At 33.9% G+C, this 21646-nt stretch overlaps 1 protein-coding gene across 28 annotated transcripts in view; it reads left to right on the top strand.

Annotated features, from left to right (window-relative positions):
- The window catches only part of FIP1L1 (factor interacting with PAPOLA and CPSF1), a 62050-nt gene that overhangs the window by 6697 nt on the left and 33707 nt on the right, over positions 1–21646 (top strand). For 6 of the 28 annotated variants that reach the window (XM_074324550.1, XM_074324554.1, XM_074324558.1 and 3 more), the window contains 5 exons: positions 1373–1437; positions 1999–2106; positions 2502–2632; positions 2926–2994; positions 10164–10273. In XM_074324550.1, the coding sequence (XP_074180651.1) occupies positions 1373–1437; positions 1999–2106; positions 2502–2632; positions 2926–2994; positions 10164–10273 (483 nt within the window). Of the gene's footprint in view, positions 1–1372; positions 1438–1998; positions 2107–2501; positions 2633–2925; positions 2995–10163; positions 10274–16936; positions 17045–21646 lie in introns of all 28 variants that reach the window. The other 22 variants (XM_074324547.1, XM_019740127.2, XM_074324549.1 and 19 more) reach the window with 7 other exon arrangements.

The following is a 21646-nucleotide window of genomic DNA, read 5'->3' as shown; positions in this document are numbered from 1 at the left end:
TTAAAACAAATGATTTATTTTCTTAATACGACCATTTTTTTGGTAGGAATTGCATGCAACTATTATATGCACATAGACTCCCATAGTAGTTTATCTGAACTTTATTTCTTATAGCAATTTCTAGTTTCATAAATCTACCCCGTTTCCCTGAAAATAAGACCTAGCCGGACAATCAACTCTAATGCGTCTAATGGAGCAAAAATTAGTATAAGACCCGGTCTTATAGTAAAATAAGACCGGGTCTTATATTAATTTTTGCTCCAAAAGACTCATTAGAGCTGATTGTTCGTCTAGGTCTTATTTTGGGGGAAACATGGTAGTTATGTTTGTACATGTTTATCACATTTAGACTCTAAATTCCTTAAGAGTAGAAACCATGGTTTATGAATTTTCCTATTCCTTATATTGCCCTACATACAGTAATTATTCAGTAAATGTTTATTGACTAAATAGACTGCATGTTCAAAACAATTGTGTTTTCCTAAATACTCGATTATGAACATTTTCAAATACTCAAAAAAGTTGAAGGAATTGATGTGTGAACACCCAGTTACCTATTACCTAGGTTATACAATTTACATTCTTCTATGTTTGCTTTATCCATTCATACACATTTGCTCATTCATCAATCCATCTTTTTAAAATGTATTTTTAATGCATTTCAAAGTAAGTTAGAGGTCTTTCTGAATCTTATTTGACCTTGATATCTCAGGATACAGTCCTTAAAAACTGAAAGAAAGCCAGTGAGAAAATAAAGTTTGGTGAATATTTACTTTGTGCACAAGCACATTTAAAGAACAAATTGTGTTCAATAAACAATACTAACTTGGTTTATTGTCAGCTGTTAGAAAGTACACAAACAGTATTTTTTAGGTAATAACTTCTGTTATTCATTTTGTGGACAGAAGTACTCCATGGGTATTTGAAAGAGGATTGATTTATCAACCATATCAAATGCAAGAAGGATTAAAAGGGGGTCACTAGATTTGAAGCAAGGTGAAGAAATTTCATTTCTTGCAAGATTGCTATATATGTTGAATAACTAGGAGGCAAGGAAATGAAGACAGCATATAACTCTTCTTCCCTTCCAAGCCAAATTTTCTGTGAAGTATGTTACAGTGGGATATTAAGTTAGTGGCAGGTAGGTTTTTGAGATGGAAAACAAATCAGAGTTTATAGAATACTTGTTTTTAACTTTTATTGAGTAAGTGACAGACTTAAAATTAGTTTACAATATTTTCTAAAATGTGTGAGCCAGTGTCAGTCTATCCAATTACTATGTGGGTGTATAATTTATTTGTACACAATGAATATATTGCTGGTTTTATTTATTTTAAGTTCCTCAGAATAATTTCTATTTTTTTTTTTTTAGGAGTTACGGTACAGCCCCTGTAAATCTTAACATTAAGACAGGAGGAAGAGTTTATGGAACTACAGGTAAAATTTTTATTTGCTGCTGCATCAATAGGAAAAAATAAGGCATACATCTGAATAGGTCATAAATTGATTGTAATAACTATTACAGCTCAATTAAAAATACCAGTTTTGACCGTATTATCATTGAGATGGCCCAACTTTTTTTCTGTAAGGGCTAGATGATAAATATTTTAGGCTGGGTTGGCCACATAAGGTTCCTGTCATGGCTTGGTTTTTTTCTTTACTTTGTTTTACAACCCATTAAAATGGTAAAAACCTTTCTTAGCTCACAGACTGTACAAAAATAGTGATTTGAAACATGAAGTTTTGCAACTTCTATTAAGGAATTCTTTATTATAAATAATAAGTTCCTACTTTCTATCCATTTTATCTTATAGCTACACCATGACGTTTGACCTCACCGTTTATTTATAGTAAACATTACTCTATTGCTTTGTTTGGAACTTTTGCCATATTTAGTGCTAGCAACAGTATAAAGGTGTCGGTGTGCTCTGTTTATCTGTGGTATCTCTTAGCTTCTTGCTAACAGCTCCTTCACTATTTTGTAATTTTATAAAATAGGAACCAAAGTCAAAGGGGTAGACCTTGATGCACCTGGAAGCATTAATGGAGTTCCACTCTTGGAGGTAGATTTGGATTCTTTTGAAGATAAACCATGGCGTAAACCTGGTAAGATTATTGTGGATTATATCAGTTTCAAAAGATTTTTAGTATAAAGCAGTCATTAGAAAAGTGTTTTTGGTATCAATTTAGAATATTATTTTTGTGTCATTTTTGTAGTCTTAAACATATGAGAGTAATAATGACCTGTTCTCTTAAATCTTGCTGGTGGCCTAGCACTATATAAAAGTAGGCCTGCATATTGTTTTTATTATGATGCATTTCTAAAGGAAATAATTTTGATGAAAAATTTTTATACTTCTGTTGTTTTATGGTGGTAATTGGGAGAACTGGTAAAATTAGAAGGGGTGATAAGACCAATAGAACTCTATATTTTATAGTTTATATACTGCATAAAAATAGAATTGAAATATTTGTACACTAAAAATGTGTTTTATCTTTAGGTGCTGATCTTTCTGATTATTTTAATTATGGGTTTAATGAAGATACCTGGAAAGCTTACTGTGAAAAACAAAAGAGGATACGAATGGGACTTGAAGTTATACCAGTTACCTCTACTACAAATAAAATTACGGTAATTAGTAAATGTTCCAAAATAACCCAGCGTTTTCTACTGTCCCAATTTTACTTCCCAAATAAATCACTTTTTCCCTATAAAGGAGATTAAACGCTATATGATAGTTTAAATATTCCTTTTTTTTTTTACCATGTTTGTTTTTTTTCCCTTCCCTTTCAGAGTTTCATATTAATGATTTTCTGATGTTCTTAGTTTCAAGTCACAGACTAGCCACAGCTAGTTTGTCTTTATATGGCCTATCAATTAAAAATTATGTGGTATCTTAATGGGGAATATGTTATTTAACTTAGGCCGAAGACTGTACTATGGAAGTTACACCAGGTGCAGAGATCCAAGATGGCAGATTCAATCTTTTTAAGGTGAATTTTAGTAACTTATCCTTGGTTGCTCTCATTTTTTGTTCTTGAGTCTGCTCCCATACCACTACTCAAGGAATGAGATTAAAGTGGAAATAGCTACCTTTTTTTCCAAACCTTCAGCTTCCTGGTGACTTACAAATTTGCTGATTATTGTTTTATCTCCACTTTTGCGAGCATGTGAATTTATAGCCTATTATACTAACAAATGCCAAGTAAAACTATTCTTGCTATATGTTGTGATTTTATTTTTGAGTCAGAGTATATGTTTGTTTGTAGGATATAAAAGTTGATGCCAACAGGCTAAGCTCTCACTGTACGTCATGCTATAATCTGTCAGAATTGGAGACTTATTTTTCCTAATTGTCTTTTTAAAGATAGTAAGGAAGATGGCTTATTACCATATTTCCCCAAAAATAAGACCTAGCTGGACCATCAGCTCTAATGCGTCTTTTGGAGCAAAAATTAATATACGACCCAGTATTATATTATTATATTATAAAGACCTGGTCTTATATTACATTGTATTTTGTACGACCTGGTCTTATATTAAAATAAGACCTGGTCTTACATTAATTTTTTCTCCAAAAGACGCATTGGAGCTGATGGTCCGGCTAGGTCTTATTTTCGGGGAAACACGGTATCTATATGACACTTGCATTATTGATGTAGTTTAAGACATCTCAAGAACCTTACGCATTCTTTGAGTCCCTGAGAAAAACTCAACAAAATAGGGTAAAACCATTGATTTTTTTAAAATTAATATTGAAAAGGAGTAGGTTTAATGAAGGACTTGCAGGTTGATACTACCACTTGGGTATCATGTCTGACCTCGGGCTTCTCCATTCCCTGTGATCAGAGATCCAGTCCAAAGAATAATGTTATGTTTTTGTACTTCTGCAATACACAGCAACCTACAAACTCTTCTCGCAACCTGATTGTGTATTCTTCTTTCTTTACCTTAATTCTTGATTCTTGTATTGAATAACATGGGGTGAAAACTGGGAGTGCCTTTTAGATCTGTTTGTATGTTCAAGGAACTTTCGTGGTCAGGAACTTTTCTGTGCCCCCTTTGGGTTTGCAGCCCTGTCCACCAAAATACTGCCTTATGCGATGCATGTGCTATATCCTCAGATGTGGCCGCTCTGCTGGACACAGTTCTGTGTAGAGAATTTAATTTTAATTTACATCCTACTTTAGGTGAGTATTTGGTTCTTGTTCTGCTGTAACTATTTTGAAAGTGTGTGATGATGTCTATCCTATTTTAAATGGTTACCAGGTTCTTTTTGGTGGTATCGACTTATTTAGGCATTGAGTATATTGTTATACATGATTATAATGAAGAGATTAAAAAGTTGTCTTGATGATGAAATAGTTCATTTGCAGTGGTGCTTTGTATTTTTGTCTAAGGAGAATTTCCTTTGTAAACTTCCAGCTTCTGTATACTTTGTTTTTTTGCAGTAGGCTTCTAAAACTAAAAAATACAAGGAAACTCCTAGGGGCTGGTTGGTTGTTGAAGGTAGCCATTGTGAATGAGTTTTGTTTTTGTTTTTCCGTTTTTTTAAATATACATACTATCTATTGAAAAATTATTTTTGAAGTTTCTTTTGATTGTATAGGAGAAGGTCATTGTTCCATTCTGATTTATTTGACTCTGAATGAATAAAGACTTGAATTTGATGGGTGAAGTCTAGTGGTTTTTCTTGCCTTGATAATGTGGTTAAATGTTACTCATCTGTTAGAAGTAAATAGGGTGTATATTTTAATGTGTGTGGCGCACATTTTTTCTTTACATATATATAGTGGTCTGTAGGTATATTTAATTGATAATGCTCAAAATCTGCAGATAATGATGTGTGGGAACACTTGGTATTTTTAGGCTGCAATTTGATTTACATTGAATTTCAGAAAAGTTTCTGTCACCTTAAATTTAAGAAATACCCTTGTTCAGATTTCTGTGGTGTTTAGAAGTGTTAGTTGTATTTTATTACCTATTCTGCAACTCTTAGTACAAAAAAATTATAAAGATGTAATTGGTACCCCAAATATGCAGAGGTAAATTTCTTAGGTATGAAGTGCCAAAATGAATGTTTTAAGACAAAATGCTGTCGAAGTTGGAGAAATGACAGTTAATTAGAAATTACTTTGGGATTATAAATTACATTGGGCGATATATATAGGTTCTTTCTATTTCTGTGTTGCTTTTTAAAGTCTAAAGTAGGCTGTAATAGTGAAGAAGCATATACATTTTAATCAGTCTTGAGAGTTTGGAGAAGAGAAGAAAAATTATTGTACATTGAGGAAATAGCTTAGGCAAAGAAACAATGTTTTAATTGAGTGAAATTAATGAGAGGATTATTGAAGAAATTATCCTTATTGGATCAGAGTTCTTCTTGGAAAAGAGTAGAGAGTAATGGCTCTGTAGGGTGTGGTTCAATTCTAGAAAGCCTAGAAACCGGGAGTATGAGTTGGAGCAGTTAACTGCCTATATCTGAGCAGGAGAATGACTTATAAGTTAACACTGTTCTGGCCACAGCATGTGGTATGGTTGGATACAAAGTCCAAGCCGTTACCCACTTATCCACCATTTGAACTAGAGTTTTTAGGATTGGTGAGAAAGATCTGAGCACCTCCAGTGTGCTCAGCACTGTGTTAGGTGCTGTAGTAAGACGGAATTCATGATCTGAGGGACGTACTTAAGAACTAACCACAATATGTTGTGACAGGTTATGTTGGTGGTATTGACAAAATGCACTACAGAGTTTGAAGAGAGAGTGGCTTATCCTGTATTGTAGAGTCTAGAAGGATTCAAATGGGAGGTAATAATTGAAAGATGAGTTTTTATTAGTAGGAGAGAGGTATAGAACATTGTTGTCAGAGAGCAATATGAGCGAAACCAGCCAGCATGAAAAGAGAGTGAGGTGGATGAGAGAAACGACTGGGGAGAAGCCTGAAATGATAGAAATGGGCCATAATGATAAAGACCTTAAACTAGCCTGCAGACATTTGTGTAGGCAATAGGAAGCCATTTGAAAGTTTTTGAGTAGGAGAATAGCATCAGCAAATCCTGGTTTTTAGAGAAAGAACTGGCACCAGGGTATGCTAATGTAAGGGGGAGAAAAGGGAGACAGAGATGGGTAAGGCACAGTAGTAGTGCTGTGGGAATGAAATGAACAGGCATGGGAACTTACGCTGCTGAATGGTCAGAGGAACAGACTTAATCGTAATTTACGTACTTTTCATATCTACTGCAAAGATACTTGTTTCATCCTTAGTCAGGTGAGAGATAAGCAACGCATCAGCCTCTTTAAAATAACTTTTTTTACTTTTCATTAAGTAAATTTTCAAATATACTAACAAGCAGGTAGACTAGTACAAGTGAACCTCCATGTATTTATTGTAGTGCCTCAATGATTACCAGCATTTTAACATTCTTTAAGTCTTGTATATACTTCAATATAAATAGGATTTTGGTGTGTTTTTGTTTTGTTTTGTGTTTTTTTTTTTAGTGAAATGAAAGGAGATGAAGCTTAATAGGCATAAAAATAAAGTCACTCATATGGGTCCAAAAATAATTGTGTATTTACATAATTTGGTGTGAGGGGCAAAAGAGGAGTGATTAGTGGAAATGGGTAACATGTATGTGTAAGAAAAAATTGACCACAACCTTCTCTTAAATGTTTTTTATGTCTTTATATGCACACACGTGCACATATGCATAGATAATTTTTTCCCTTCCGTGGAAGTTTGTTGTTTTTGTCTTCTGACTTTTTCTCAAATGTTGATCCTTGCCATTCATTCCTCGGAGAGTGGGCCACCCCACCGAAAAGGTGATTGGAAATTCTATGCATAAGAATAGAACTTGCTGACTATAGGCTTTGCTGTAGGGCTAAGCTTTTTTACAGTCCCTGATATCAGTATCTTTAGGTTTTTGTGGTAACCTGATTTTTCAGAGAAGACATTTCAGTGTCCTACCCAGAGGATTTATACTTGGCTGATTAAAATGTTGTCAATTCTTGAACCTTTTGGGATCCTGCCATGAAAATCAATTGTCTTTGCTTTCTCACTGCTGATTTAGGATTCAGATTTCTTTGGTCTGCCCTGTCGGTTACTATTTTTTCATGTTTAAATTTTGTTGCTTCCCCAATTTTTTTGTTCTTGTGGGTTGAAACAAAATTGTTATAATTTATGTGGTTTTCTACTTTTACTTTTTTCACCTTAACATGTAATAAATGTTGGGTTGGAGAAGAAAAAATGGAAAAGCTAAAAAAGAAAGAAAGAGGGATGGGATAATAGATGAAAGAAAAGTGAGACAAGGTATTAGGAAGACAACATACATTTTAAAACATGTAAAATTTGCTTGTGTTTCCTAAAAGTTTCCTTTTCGCCTTAATTTCTTCATAATATGTTTATTATATTAAACAATTCTGAAAAGCCTCACCATTTTAGCATCCCTCCTAATTAACTTGCATTATCGTCATCTACTTGTATTCAGATGTTGTACTCAGGATTACACTCAAAATTTATTTAATTAGAACACGGACTGTTTTTTTCACATGAGCTAACATTTTAAGAAATGACTGTAAAACACCATGACTAATTTTCCAAAAACAAATTCATGTTAGATCTTACATATCCAAACAAAAGTTGAATGAAGTCTGTAACCTGAGACACTAAATATTTACCCAAATTCTGCTACCACTGTACCAAAACTTAAATTATTTTGTGAAATTTCCTTCAGCTGCCCTTCATAGCATTATTTATAACAATTTAACATTATAAACAAAACTATCTAAAAAGAAATTTGATGAGTAAATTGTTTTCAAAGATTCTGTTACGGTGGCAGCAAACAGACAATAAACATACAGCAATAAATAACTTTAGATAATGATACTGAGAAATACAAAATGATAATTTGATAGAGATTGGAAATGATCAGAGAAAGCCATTCCAAGGAGACATTTAAACAACACTTGAATGATTAGAAAGAGGTAGCCGTGAGACGCTCTGGAGAGAATATTCTGAGCAGGAGGAACATCTAATGCAAAAGCCCTCATAAAAGAGGAACTTATGTGTTAAAAAGAACAAGAATAAAGGCCATTGTGACTGGGCATAGTAAAGATAAGTTGGGGAGGAGTAGAGGAAAACAAGATTGGAGAGGTATGCAGTGCCCATACCATGTAAATCCTTGTAGGCCATTATAAGAAGTTTAGTTTTTATTCTGTGTGCATTGGGAATCTTTAGAGAATTTTGAGCAGGGAAGAGACATGAGTTGATGTACACTTTCATAAGATTGCTTTGGCTTGTGTACAAAGGAAGGATTTTAGGAAGGTGAGATCAAAGCAGAAAGACAATTTAGTAGAATAGTTGAGATGTGGAGTGGATTTGTCCTGGGTCTGAGGAGTGGACATGATGATAAGCGGTTGAGTTGGGTATATACTGCAAAGGTGAAGTTGACATTGGATGTCCATATGTATTGGATAATTGCTAGAATTTTTTTTCTTGAGCAACTTTGTAAATGATAGTACCATTTACTTGTGTGAGAAAGACTTAGGATCAGATTGGGGGATAGTGGGAAATCAGTAGATTTGTTTTGGCCGTGGTAAGTTTGAGATGCTGGTTACACATGTAAGAAGTTGGATATATATTACTGGGAACTAGGGGAACAGTTGAGACCATAGTGTCAACTCTGAGTATTCCTGACATCCCCAGGAAGGGTAACACATTTCTTTTTCTGTGTTCTCATATCATCTTTTATCCCATAGATAATTTTTTCATAGCATTCATTGTGTTGCTCTGGTTGGTTGTGTGTCTTCCTTTATCTTTTCCCATGGTTTGGGATTTTTTGTATTTCTCTGTGTAGTCTCAGCTTCTGGTACATAATTGATATTTAGTAAATGTCTGATGAGTGAATCATGTTTTATTTTCCCACATTCTGTCAATTTTACCTGTCAAGTGTATCAGATTCCTTTCTTTCTATCCTCATTGTCTTAATACTGATCCTCATCACTCCTCAGTAGGATCAGTGCCTTTTAAACGGATTTCTTTTTATTTAATCAGTGGCGCCCTTTTTAAAAAAAGATGTCAATGTTAAACCTTAATTATATGGAGGCACCAATTGGGAATTGAGTTTGGCAGTATTAATAAAAGAGTTCTGACTATACTGGCTCAAATATATAAATAAGGGTTTGTTTTTCTCATATAATGATTATTTGAGAGGTAGGTGGCTTCTGGAGTTGAATCAGTTTGAGTATTTCAGAGTGAAGGTATCTGAGATTCTCTTGGCCATTGCCTCATGGGGAAGGAGATTGATGCTAAATTTAGTTTGAACAGTAGAATTTAAATACAGCATAAAATATGGTGTCATGTTATTCAAGTGTAGGGCAACTTGAACTTTGTTTAAATTTAATAAATCATTGTCAGTTTTAAGATAGGAAGGTGAGTATAAAAGCAAAAGCACATAAGATATTTTGCCAGTCTAAAGGAGTATAACTGGATCATACTCAAATGATCTGATAGGAGCAGAAAGGATGGACAAACCTGGGAGAAATTATGGAATAAGTAGATAACTAGTTTGAAAGTGAATATAAAGAGGAAGAAGAGGTATTAAGGAGACAGATGACTGACTTCTAGCTTGCTGGTTCACAGAACTGGCAGAATGGTGGTACTCTTGATGGTGGGAAAACGGGAGAAATAGTATGGAAGTGCAAGAGTTGATTATTACTTGTGTTATAGCAAATCACAGTCTGAATAGAAATGGTCAGAATGGCTGAAATGGTCACTGGTGGTTTTCTTAGATAAGGGTATTGAGTGTAGAAGGCGATTCTTCAAGGCCTTTCTTGAACTCTGAAACATGGAGTCATAACCAGGTATTTTGGACTTATCTGCGGTGATCTGAGGAAAAAGTCCTAAAGAGTTAGACTTTATTGGACTTTCAAGTGACATTAATAGGAACTTTTAATAATTGGGAACACTTTCACTTTGATCCTATAATCCATCTTTGGTGTTGTTCACCTAATGCTCTTCTAAAATAGGTTAATTTTATTAAATATTCAGCAATGAAACATTCTTCCTGTTTAATTTCATGTCAAATGTTACAAATTTTAACATCTTCAGTGTATTATGTTTGTGTGTTCTGTAAATTAAACGAGCTAATAACCCTTTTTTTTAAGGTACAGCAGGGAAGAACTGGAAATTCGGAGAAGGAAACAGCGCTTCCATCTACAAAAGCTGAGTTTACTTCTCCTCCTTCTTTGTTCAAGACTGGACTCCCACCAAGCAGGTTAGTTAGACAGTTGTAACTCAATTTATTGAAGGCATTGGTATTTTTGCCTTGTATTAGTGCTATATGAAGTATAAAATATAAAAGCTCTGAATGAGCTACCAAAAAACTGGAACATTCTGCTTTGTTTCAGTACAAAATGAATTATTTGTGGAAAAACTTGTCTAGGTGCTGTTCCATCTAAAAATATCTAGGTAAGCATGTTACATGATTACATGTGTGTATAGAGACAACAATTCTACGTTCAGGAGAAGTGGTGACAACGTGGTCTTGCTGTTTTCTGTGCTTATTATTCTCATACATGTAGAACTATTGGCTTAAATGTGTTTTATTAATCTTAGTAAAAGAGATTCTAGAAATTTCAGCCTGGAAAATCTTTCATATTCCAACCATTTTCTTTGTTTTGTTGTGTTAATACCTAATGTTGAGTTCCACCAGGTAGCAGTTGTAAGAGGCAAATCTGCTGGCAAATGGCCTTTTAACTTAAACATGACAAATGGCTAACCTGTTAGCAGGAAAATAGTAAAGGATAAGATGAGACTAGGGAAGTTTGATGTCAGCAGTTTAATCCTGGGTTAGATAGAGTTGTCTTAAATCAGTTATTTCTCTGAGCCTGAAATAAGTCAGTAACCCAACTATTATTAGTTCTTAGCCAGATCATTTACCTTTTGTGGTACTTATATTTATTTTATACAGTTCCTGATTTTATTATTCTGCAATTTTGAATTGCTATTAGAGATTATATTTCATAATATTTGAATACAGGAAGAGACCTTATAGGATCATGTAGTTTAGCCCTAAAATAGAGATTCTTGAAATATTCAGTCAAAATTAAATGTTACAGAGCCACTGGATTTTTGACTATCTCTTCTCAACAATTACTAATCATGGACATTTCCAAATATCATTATTTAAACTAAATGCAGTTTCATAAAATGTTTGGCTAAGAAGTTATGATAGCTGAGGAATATTGATCCTTTTAATATGTACTGTTCTTTTTATTTGTTTTCATATTTTAAGAGAAGTCAGCTTTCATTCATTGAGTTTACAGAGTAAATTGGTGTTCTGCAGTGTAGAGTGGTGTTAAGAGCTTGGACTCTAGAACCAGACTTCAAATTCTGGCTGTTACTTACTGGCTGTGTGTCCTTGGGCAAATCCCCTAACGTTGTTCTTTCATTTCCTGATCCATAAAACATAGTAATTATATTTTCCTCACAGGATAGTCATGTATATTAAATGGATTAATTTATGTAAAGTGTTTAGAACATTGGTACATACATACCGTGTTTCCCCGAAAATAAGACCTAAATGGACAATCAGCTCTAACGTGTCTTTTGTAGCAAAAATTAATAAGACCGGATCTTATAATATAGTAAAATAAGACTGGGTTTTACATTAATTTCTGCTCCAAAAGATGCATGAGAGCTGATTGTCCGGCTGGGTCTTATTTTTGGGGAAACGTAGTAAATAAATACTCTGTGGATGTTTGCTATTGTCATAATTAAACTATTTAAAAATTTTTATGTACTTCGCATACATTCCCCCCCCCCCTTTTTTTTATTTTTATCTTGGGCCAGATTATATAGAGCGTTGTGCCAATATATAAGGGCTTTGGTGAAGTCCTATAGGTGAAGTCATTGGGGAGTTGCCATCAAATTTTGAGCACAGGAATGAAATAATCTGCTTTGGGTTTTTAAAGTCTCAATTTAACAACTTTATTAAGATCAGACTACAGAGGTATTAAGGGCAGAAACTGGGAGGCCAGTTGCGTAGGAGGTTGTAACAGTTATCTAGACAGGAGATAATGGTAACTTGGACCAAGGTGGTAATGGTGCAAATGGTGACAAGTAGTCAGATAATGGATACATTTCAAACGATGTAAACGATCTTGTGCATCTCTTATTATATATGAGATGTAAAAGACTATAAGAGGAGTGATTTTTGCAGGGAGAAAACCAATAATTCAGTTTAGGACATAATAAAATTGAGATGCCTATTAGACATGCACATTGAAAATTTCCGTAGGAAGTGGATATGTATGGATCTGGAGTAGAGCTGAACAGTATGGGCTGGAGATATAAATTTGGGCGTGATCAGTGTTTCAATAGTGTGAAATGAAACTGAATTAGATTGTGAAAGAGGTGAGTATTGATAGAGAAGTGGTAAGAATACAGAGCCTCGGGGCACTCCTTGCAGGTCAGAAAAATAAGGATGAGCCAGTTGAGAGGAGACCAGTAGAGAAGAATAACTAGTGAAGTTAGAGGAAAACCCAATGTGTATCTTGAAAAGGATGCATTTCGAAGTGGAAGGAGTGATTAACCATCAAATACTGCTGATCAAGAAGAAGAATATTGAGAATGACTTTTGGATTTTAAAATCCGAAATGCACTGGTGCTCCTGACCAGGACCATATTGAGGGGTATACAGTGAACATTAAAAAAAAGACTTTCTGGATTCATTAGCAAATGGGACGAGAGGAATTAAAATGACAAAATATGGACAATTTTTTGAGGATTTTTTTCCTTCTCTTTGGTGGGGGGCAGAGAAATGGTACAGTATTTGGAGGAAGAAGTGGGGTCAGAAGAATGCTTTTTTTCAAAATGAAAGAAATTGCAGCGTGTTTGTATACTTAGAAAAATGAGTTATTAGCGGGGAAATTGATGATGGAAGAAGTGAGAAAGACAGAGCAGTGTCCATAAGAAGGTCAGAAGGCATGGGATACAATGTGCAAGTGGAGGGGGTTTATCCTTAAGAAGACAAAGTGTAGACAATTCACTCATAGTAACAGGAGGGAAAGCAGAATGTGGTGAAGGTGGGTGGGTAGACAATGGTGATGGGAACAACTACAAATTCTTTTCTTACTGCTTCACTTTTTCCCAGCAGCATAGGATGCAGGCTTACTAGTGAGAGTAAGGATAGTGGGAATGGGGTATTGAATGAGAAGAGAAGAGAAGGTCTGAAAATAGTCATTTGGAGGTGAATAGCCTAGTGGAAAATTGTTAGGCAGTACCTGAAGGGAAATGGGGAGTTAAGAGTGCTTTTTTTCAAAGATGGGAGAAATTATAACATTTTGTATGCTGATGGAAATGACTTAGTAAAGTGAAAAATTGATGACACAGGGAGAGACTGAATACATTTCCAGCTGTTTTTGAGGTTAATGGCCGTCGGTTTAGGATAAATCACCTTGCTTGGGTGTGTTTCTCTTGCCCTTATCAGTATTCATGTGTTCATGAAGAGTAACTGGAGTTGGATTTAACGGGGGCTGAGCTTGGCAAATATGACAGAGGGATAGAGGGGCAAGGAAAGTGAGTGATTATAATGATGGAGCATGGATCTAAGGAGAGATGGGAGGACAGTGGTGGGTAAGGAACAGTAAAAAGGAAGAAGTGATAGAAAATTAGCAGTTCCATCACTACTACTAAAAAAAGTGGGTAATTACCACTACAACCTATACCCAGCGTGTTAATACTGTCACTTCTGGAGATAAAGAACAGTTCTCATTTTTCATTAGGAAAGTTTGTTTTCTGGATTTAGCTTCACTTGATCAAAAGAATACTTTTCGGTGATTGTGAAATATTTCCCTAAATAAATATTTGTGATTTTTATTTTTATGGAGATTAGAGAGACGTCTTAAAAAGTAAAATTTTATTGACTTTAGGGAAAGGACAGGAGACAGGGATTATTTAAGACATAATAGAGGCTGCACAGCAGATACTTAGCAGTAATGCTGACCTAAGCACTGTATTGCCATTGTTTAAAATCTTAGATTGCCTTATTAATGTTGTTGGTTCTTGGTATGTTTGCAGAGAACTTTCTTTGTCCTTTATCAGCAGAAATGTTGGGTTTCTAATTTTTTATACTGCCCGGCAAATCAGCAAAAGTAAAATGTTGATATTTAATATATCAGAATGTTTTGCTTAATTTTTAAAAGTTTTCATATCATGTCATGAATGTACAACTTGATAAATTTTCAAACTGAACACACCCATGTAATTAGCACATAACTCAATACACAAAATATTACCATTACTCCCAGAAGCCCCTGTTGCGTCCCCTTCAATGGTATTTTTCACTTTTTAATTTTTTATTTTGATGAAAATTCAGAATTTTTCATAAAAACTAAAGAATTTCAAGAAAAGTGTGATGTAAAAGAACATCTATATACTGTTCACCCACATTCACCAGTTACTACCATTTTGCCATGTTTGCTTTATAATTTCTCAGAAAAATATTTTACTTTCTGAAACATTTGAATTGTAGACATCAGGCCCCTTTACCCCTAAATGCTTCAGCATGTATTTCCTAAGAACAAGGACATTCTGTTACATAATAATAGGATATAATTATCAAACTCAGAAAATCTAATAATTAGTATTTTAATATAAAAGCCATACATTTTGCCAGTTATTTCAATAATGTCGTTTATGGAAGTTCTTCCCTCCTTGATTTAGGATGCAGTCCAGGATCATTCATTACAATTAACTTTCTTATCTCTTTATTCTTTAATCTGGGACCGCTTCTCAGATGTTCTTTGTATTTGTTGACCTTGAATTTTGAAGAGTACAATCCAGTCATTTAGTTGATGTTTCCTTGTTACTAGTTTCAGATTTTGCTTTTAGGGCAGGAATACTATGCAAGTGATGTGTCCTCAGTGCATCAGCCTGGGGGTACATGAGGTCACTTTGTCCCACTAGGAACGATAACTTTAATCACTTATTTGTGGTGGTGTCCTTTGGATTTCTGCACTGCAAAGTTACTATTTTTCCCATTTGTGTTTAATAAGTAATCTGTGAGGAGACCACATAAATATCCTGTTTCTCTAGGAACTTTCCAAGAATTTTAGTATCCATTGATGATTTTTGCTTTAATCAATAACTACTGTAATGGCTGCCAAATAGTGATTATCTCTGTTATTTGTCTTACATTTATTAGTTGGTCTTCTACTTTAAAAATGAGCTTTTCCATCTCCCCCACTTATTTTATCAGCTAGACTCATTAATTTTTAGTGTGTGTGTGTCTTACAAGTATGGCTTATTTGTATGTGTGTTATATAAACTATATATATATATATATATAATTTATATACACTGTAATTCATATTCATGCTCAAATTGTTCCAGATTTGGTCCATGGAAACTTCTTCAAACTGGCTTCTGGGACCTTTTGACGTGTCCCCATAATTTTTTTTGAGGATTTCTTTACTTTCTAGCATGACCAGACGTTCCAGGTTGATCTTGTACTCTCCTGGAAGCAGCCGTTTCTTGAAGCACCTTAATGCTTTTTAGTGGGAAATGGTAATTAGAAACCAAGATCTTGGCACTAGTTTTGCTAGTTGGGATGTCACTATTTCTAGGTCTTTTCAACACCCAGAGCTAGGAAAGAACAAGCAATTTCAATAGGAAATTGCCATATGTATATTCTGTTTATAAAATGTTAATCATGCAGTCATCATGTTTCTTTTACTTCCAATTTGACACCAGAGGGTTCTCCTTCTCTTTCCCTATTCCATATTGCATCTCCCTTTTTCCACAGTGAAAACCTAGGTCCCAACAACTTCAATATACATACCCATTTGCTTCATCTTAAAATACACACAAAATAGATAATAACTTCTATACCTACCATTACCAAAAAACCCATTAGAGTTTAAGATATCTTTGCAACTTTTCTTTTTGTTAGACTGAAGGTATATAGTCAAAATATTGTGTTTGAAAGTTTCCTTCAGAGTGGTTGTATTAATCATTTAAAATACAATTTGATCCATTCGTCTGTTTGTATTTAATATTAGCATTTCTTTTTCTCCATTCGTATTGACTTAATTATTTTTTGCATATATAAAACATTTTAACATAGTCCCAAAGGCAAGGCTATCAGAAAGTATACTCAGATTTGTCAGTGTTTCCTATTTCCTTCACTCCTGTCAGTAACCAGTTTCTTTTCATCTAGTTTCTGGTTTATTCTTCCTGTGTTTCTTTTTACCTAAATAAGCAGATACATAAATATAGTACATATATTTTTCCTATTGCTTTGAAAGAGTGTCTTATTAGTCCTTTAAAAGATTGGCAAGAGTGTAAATAGCTGAACTTTTTATGGAATATATCACTAGGGATAACATTAATTTTCTTCAGAATTTCACTTTGAAAGAGTTAAATTATTTTGAAAAGGAATTTTTATGAAATACGTATGTAGTGTAGGTTTTTATGAAACTCATGAGAGTGTTACTGCTAACTAGTTACCCTAACAATACTTATACCTATTATTGAAGATTACAGGGAAAGAAATACCAATTTCAAATAAGATTTTGTGAAACTGCAGAAATTAATGTTATTAATTCATGAAAGCATAGGAATTTATTTCTTGATAATATAAGCTGAAGTAAGCACTTGGTTCTTTTTTCAGTTCTGCATTGTGACATCATACCATCTATGTTGAAAAATATTTCTAAAATTTAGAGTTAATAAAATGTTGATAACACATCTATATTTAAATATCCTAGCAGACTTAGTACCACAGCAAGTATTTTATGTGACTTGAAGGGAATTATACTATAGGAACATGCTAAAGGATTTTAGAAAAAGCATGTCAAGGAAAAAAAAAAAATAGAACAAGGGGGGTCAGAGGCAACATTATATAAGAAAAAACATAGAAAATTTATCTCACCAGAAACAGCACCTCTTCTCAGTCTCAGACAAGTACTGCCTCCAGAAAAGCCAATTCAAGCGTTGGGAAGTGGCAGGATCGATATGGGAGGGCCGAATCACCTGATCTAAGGTAAGGCTATTTTTAAACATTGAATACTCCCTGATGTTTAGATCATCAGTGTTGTTCTGTCTTATTAGTAAGATAATAAATTTTCATTAGACTGTGCAATATTTTTACATCCCCTAAATTATGATTTTTCAGTATAGAATTGAGGGTTTTTTTAAGTTACTTTATACATCAGCCTTTATCAACTTAATGTGCCTTTCATCTCTCCAGCCTTTTATAATATAAATTGCATGGAACGATGCTACTGGGTGCTCAATAAATGTTTTTTCTGCCCCTTGTTATAGGTTTAATTCTTCTTTCATAACAATACTATTCAAAAATCCCTGGATGCTTTTTACTATTTGTTGAAGAAAATTTACCTTCTAAGTCAGTATTTAGGACCCATAAAATTGGACTCCACTGAATCTTTCCAATCTTTATATTCCAACTACAGTGCATAAACCCACCATTCCATTACGTGGTTCTACCAGCTATCCTAGGAAGTACTCTTTTTCTTATTGTTGCTAGGCTTTTACTTTTGATCCACTCTTCATAGAATTTAGTTGTGTGTTTTAAATCTTAGATTTACAAAGCATACAATCTTGGATATTGTAAACTCTCTGAGCCTTTAAAATGGGAATAATAATTTCTGCTGTAAGGAATATGTTAGGTTATGAAAGTGCATTGCCAGCAGTAACCAGTCTGAGCAGTTATGCTTTGCCTAACTTAGAAATGTAGACTAAGATACCTTCCTAATTTACCCTTTGAAGTCTTAAATGATGGTATATTTTTGGAGGGTGCTTTGTTTTTGTTGTAGAATTTTAAACTTTGTTCCTGGGCAGCTTGATGTTGTATGCTTATTTTCATTTACAAACTTTAAAATATGTAAATTAGGATCAGATATCTTTGATCATAACACCTAAAAGAAAAGCAGAGAGAAGAAACATCAAAATCTTTTTTAGATTTTCTTTGAGGTCTTTATTATATATGCCTCATGAGTAGTGCGACTTTCTAGTCAACATGCTGTGATAGTATTTCTTGTTAGAGAATAAGCTTAGTCATTCTCAAAAGTGGATATTCGTCTCAAAGTCAAGAGTATTTTCACTTTTTAAAGTATCCAAACTATAAGTATAGTAATCGATGAAGACAGAAATATGTTTTCTATATTCTTAGAATAGTGTGAGTTGCATATGTTGCTTTAACAGGTTATAGAATGAAAATTTGCATATCTTACTATTATAAAAGTACTCATTGACATTTTTTCATATGTATTACACAATATTGATCTTAGTTTTTAAAACTGAAATTCTCCTTGAAGAACCAATAGAGATTTCAAGAGATATATTTCAAAGAAAATTTAATTCCATATTTCTCTGGAACCGAAAGTTTAATAGCAGTCCTAATAATAAAATTTCTATATGATAATTAACTTGGTTACTATAGCGCATAGTGCAGAAACACTTGGATTTACATTTAATCTGTCCAGCCATGTGGACAGCCTATTTAGTGATCTCAAAAGGGCCAGATAATTAAGAGCTTTCATTTTCATCATGCTTCTCTTGGTAATGAATCAGTATCTGTCTTTGTGTATAAAGAATAACTACTTTCTTTTTTCTTTTTCCTTTTTTTTTTAAGGAAAGGCCCTTCTCTGTCCTCGTAGTTTCTTGTTCTTTTTTTTTTTAATGTTTTTATTGGGGAATATCGGGGAACAGTGTGTTTTTCCCGGGCCCATCAGCTCCAAGTCATTGTTCTTCAATCTAGTTGTGGAGGGTGCAGCTCACTGGCCCATGTGGGAATTGAACCAGCAAGCCTGTTGTTAAGAGCTTGCGCTCTGACCAGTAGAGCCATCCAGCCATCCCAATAACTACTTTCTTAAACCCATAGCTGTTTCATGGCATAAATACTGGATTTGGATATTAGGTTTAGTTTTAGGATAGTGCCCTAAAATCTCTGAGCCTCTTGTTTCCACATTTGTGAAAATGATAGGGCTAGACTGTTTTATCTAAGGGTCCTTTTAATCCTGAAATTCTTTATTTTCTGGTTAGTCCCTGGTTTACATAGAAAATATAATATGAGATATTGGGGAATTTGCCCAAATTCATGGTTAATTAAGGTAAAGCAGGGCTAGAATCGCACGTTTTCTGCCTTTAATTCCTGCAGTTCAGGCACGTTGACTTTCAAAAGCAAAGGTATAGGAAATACTTAGAAATCAGTTATTTTTAAAGTTATTTTAAACTTTATATTTGTTTTTTGCTAATATTTTAATATCTGAAATTCCTTTTATATCAATCATTTGACTTAGAGTGTTTGCCTTAAAATAGTTGCTTTTGACACAATAGTTTGTTTCTTCAAATAAAATGGCTAGTTTATGGAGAAAATATCAGTTCTCATCTGAAAGTGATATATTTCAGTGCTTACATTATATAATCCTTGTGCCGCCCCGCCCCTCCTACCTCCCCACCCCTAAAAAGGTGCTTTGGAAACATAGAAAACTTACTCTGATTTTTATGATTAGCCTCAGGGAATGTAAGTAGCAGAAAATTTGACACTATTTTCAGTATGTATTTTATGCTTTTGAAAATTAAAAAAGAGAAACCTTTGGATAAAAGATACTTTTCTCTTTTGAAGTGGTACCTGTGCGAGCCCTCGCACGAGGACATACAATTTTCTTATAGTGTAAGATAGAAAATGAGATTCCAGCTCTTACATAATTAATGTAACTGAGAAATGTGGAGGGTTCTCTCTCTCTCTCTCTCTCTCTCTCTCTCTCTCTCTCTCTCTCTCTTTCTTTCTTGGGGAACAGTGTGTTTTTCCCAGGCCCATCAGCTCCAAGTTGTTGTCCTTCAATGTAGTTGTGGAGGGCGCAGCTCAGTGGCCCATGTGGGAATCAAACCGGCAACCTTGTTTTTAAGTGCTCGCGCTCTAACCAACTGAGCCATCTGGCTGCCCTTTTTTGTTTTTGTTTTTTGAAGCCTTTCTTAAGTCTCTATGTGAAGAGCAATTAAACAATGGTTGCAATCCTTTTCTTAAATTACTATATTCAGAGACTCAGACTTCTTATCTCATACTTGTTCCTTTTAACTTATATAATACAGTGTTTTTCTATTTGTTTCTGTTTTCTATTTGTTTAATAGTACTCTTTGAGCTAACTGTACAAACAGTTACCTTTCATTGGTGCAAGTTTGTCTTTTAAATTGAGATTTGTAACTCTTGTAAAGCCAATTAGTAAGAAGAATGAAGCAGTTTTAATGAACACAGAAAATTGAAATTGGCAATATGGATGATCCTCTGATCTTACACTAATGTCTAGTTTATTTCTGTGTTTTGTTTCCAATAATATCAAATTCTGCTTTACTTAGATAATTAGTTGCAGATTCTAGGTTGTTTTGTTAAGCTTGTTTTTCAGTATCAGAATGCTTTTTAACCAATTCAGACTCTTGAAAGAGGAATAGTAAAAATTGTTTTTCAGTGTAGAACCGCTAAAATATTTAAACCTGCTTGCATTTCTTACAACAGACAAACAGAAAGTTAATAAAACCAGATGTTAAGTGAACATTAAATCTAAGACCTTCTCATTTATTCCTGCACTACTTATTATTATATCTTGATGAAATAATGTACTGAAAAGATGCACTTGTACTCTACCTTCATGGCATTTGATTGAGCACTTTGTGTTGCTGTATTGTGTAGCTTGTAAGATTTTGTGATGTAGACATATGGAGATCTTTATTTTTTAAAAAAAAATCCTATAGAATGATATATTTTCCTATCAGTGGTACAATTGCAAAATTAAGCATAAATATGGCAGGTAAAGCTTAATTATGCACAAAACTGAGTACACGTGACTGCCCCAATGAACACATTTCTGTCTTCCAATGAGGAGAATTTTAGCACATTTCACCTTTAGGCACTTAAGTTTTTTTGTTTGTTTTTATATAGCTTAAAAAGTAACCATTTTTGAAACTCAGGCCCCAGAAAATTATGGAAAGTACTTCTTGTTGAAGAAGGGGAGGGTTTTGGAGTTGGTCTTACCCCAGCCTGAAGCCTTGCTGGCACTTGACTACACAAAAGAGCCTCTTTCCACATGTGTGAGAATGAAGCTAATTGTGCTTATATCTTACTTGCAATGTACTTGTGGATTAAATAATTTCTAAGCTTCTGAACGCACTTTTTGCAGGGCACCCAGTTAAGTGTTAGGTCCCTTTGGATCTCTGCTCCCATCATAGCATTTGTTAGTCTTTTAAAATGTAATACCGATAGAAACCAAATTATGTGTTCTGAAGACAGTTTTAAATTCTGTGATTCTTATTTTGGACATATATTACTTGTGATTTTTATTTTGGACATATATTACTTTTCTAGACAGGTTTTTTGATTAATAACTTTTCACCTGAAAAATAGAATACATTAAGTTTTCTTTATAAACTATGTATATACTATAGAGAAAATGATTCTTGTGCTTTTGAAAGTAAAATAAAAGGTATAGAAGCAGTACTGTGTCAATTCCAAAAACTCAAAAGATCAATATAAAAATATCTATGTAATGGATGACATCTTTACCTTAATTATCAGCCCTTCATAGGTATGACTTTATATTGAATAGTAAGGAGTTAAATGTTAATTTTT

This window comes from Rhinolophus sinicus, linkage group LG02 (assembly GCF_036562045.2).
Source record: "Rhinolophus sinicus isolate RSC01 linkage group LG02, ASM3656204v1, whole genome shotgun sequence".
NCBI classification, from domain to species: domain Eukaryota; kingdom Metazoa; phylum Chordata; class Mammalia; order Chiroptera; family Rhinolophidae; genus Rhinolophus; species Rhinolophus sinicus.
The sequence above is the reverse complement of the archived record's forward strand: the minus strand, read 5'-3'. Positions and strand labels throughout refer to the sequence as shown.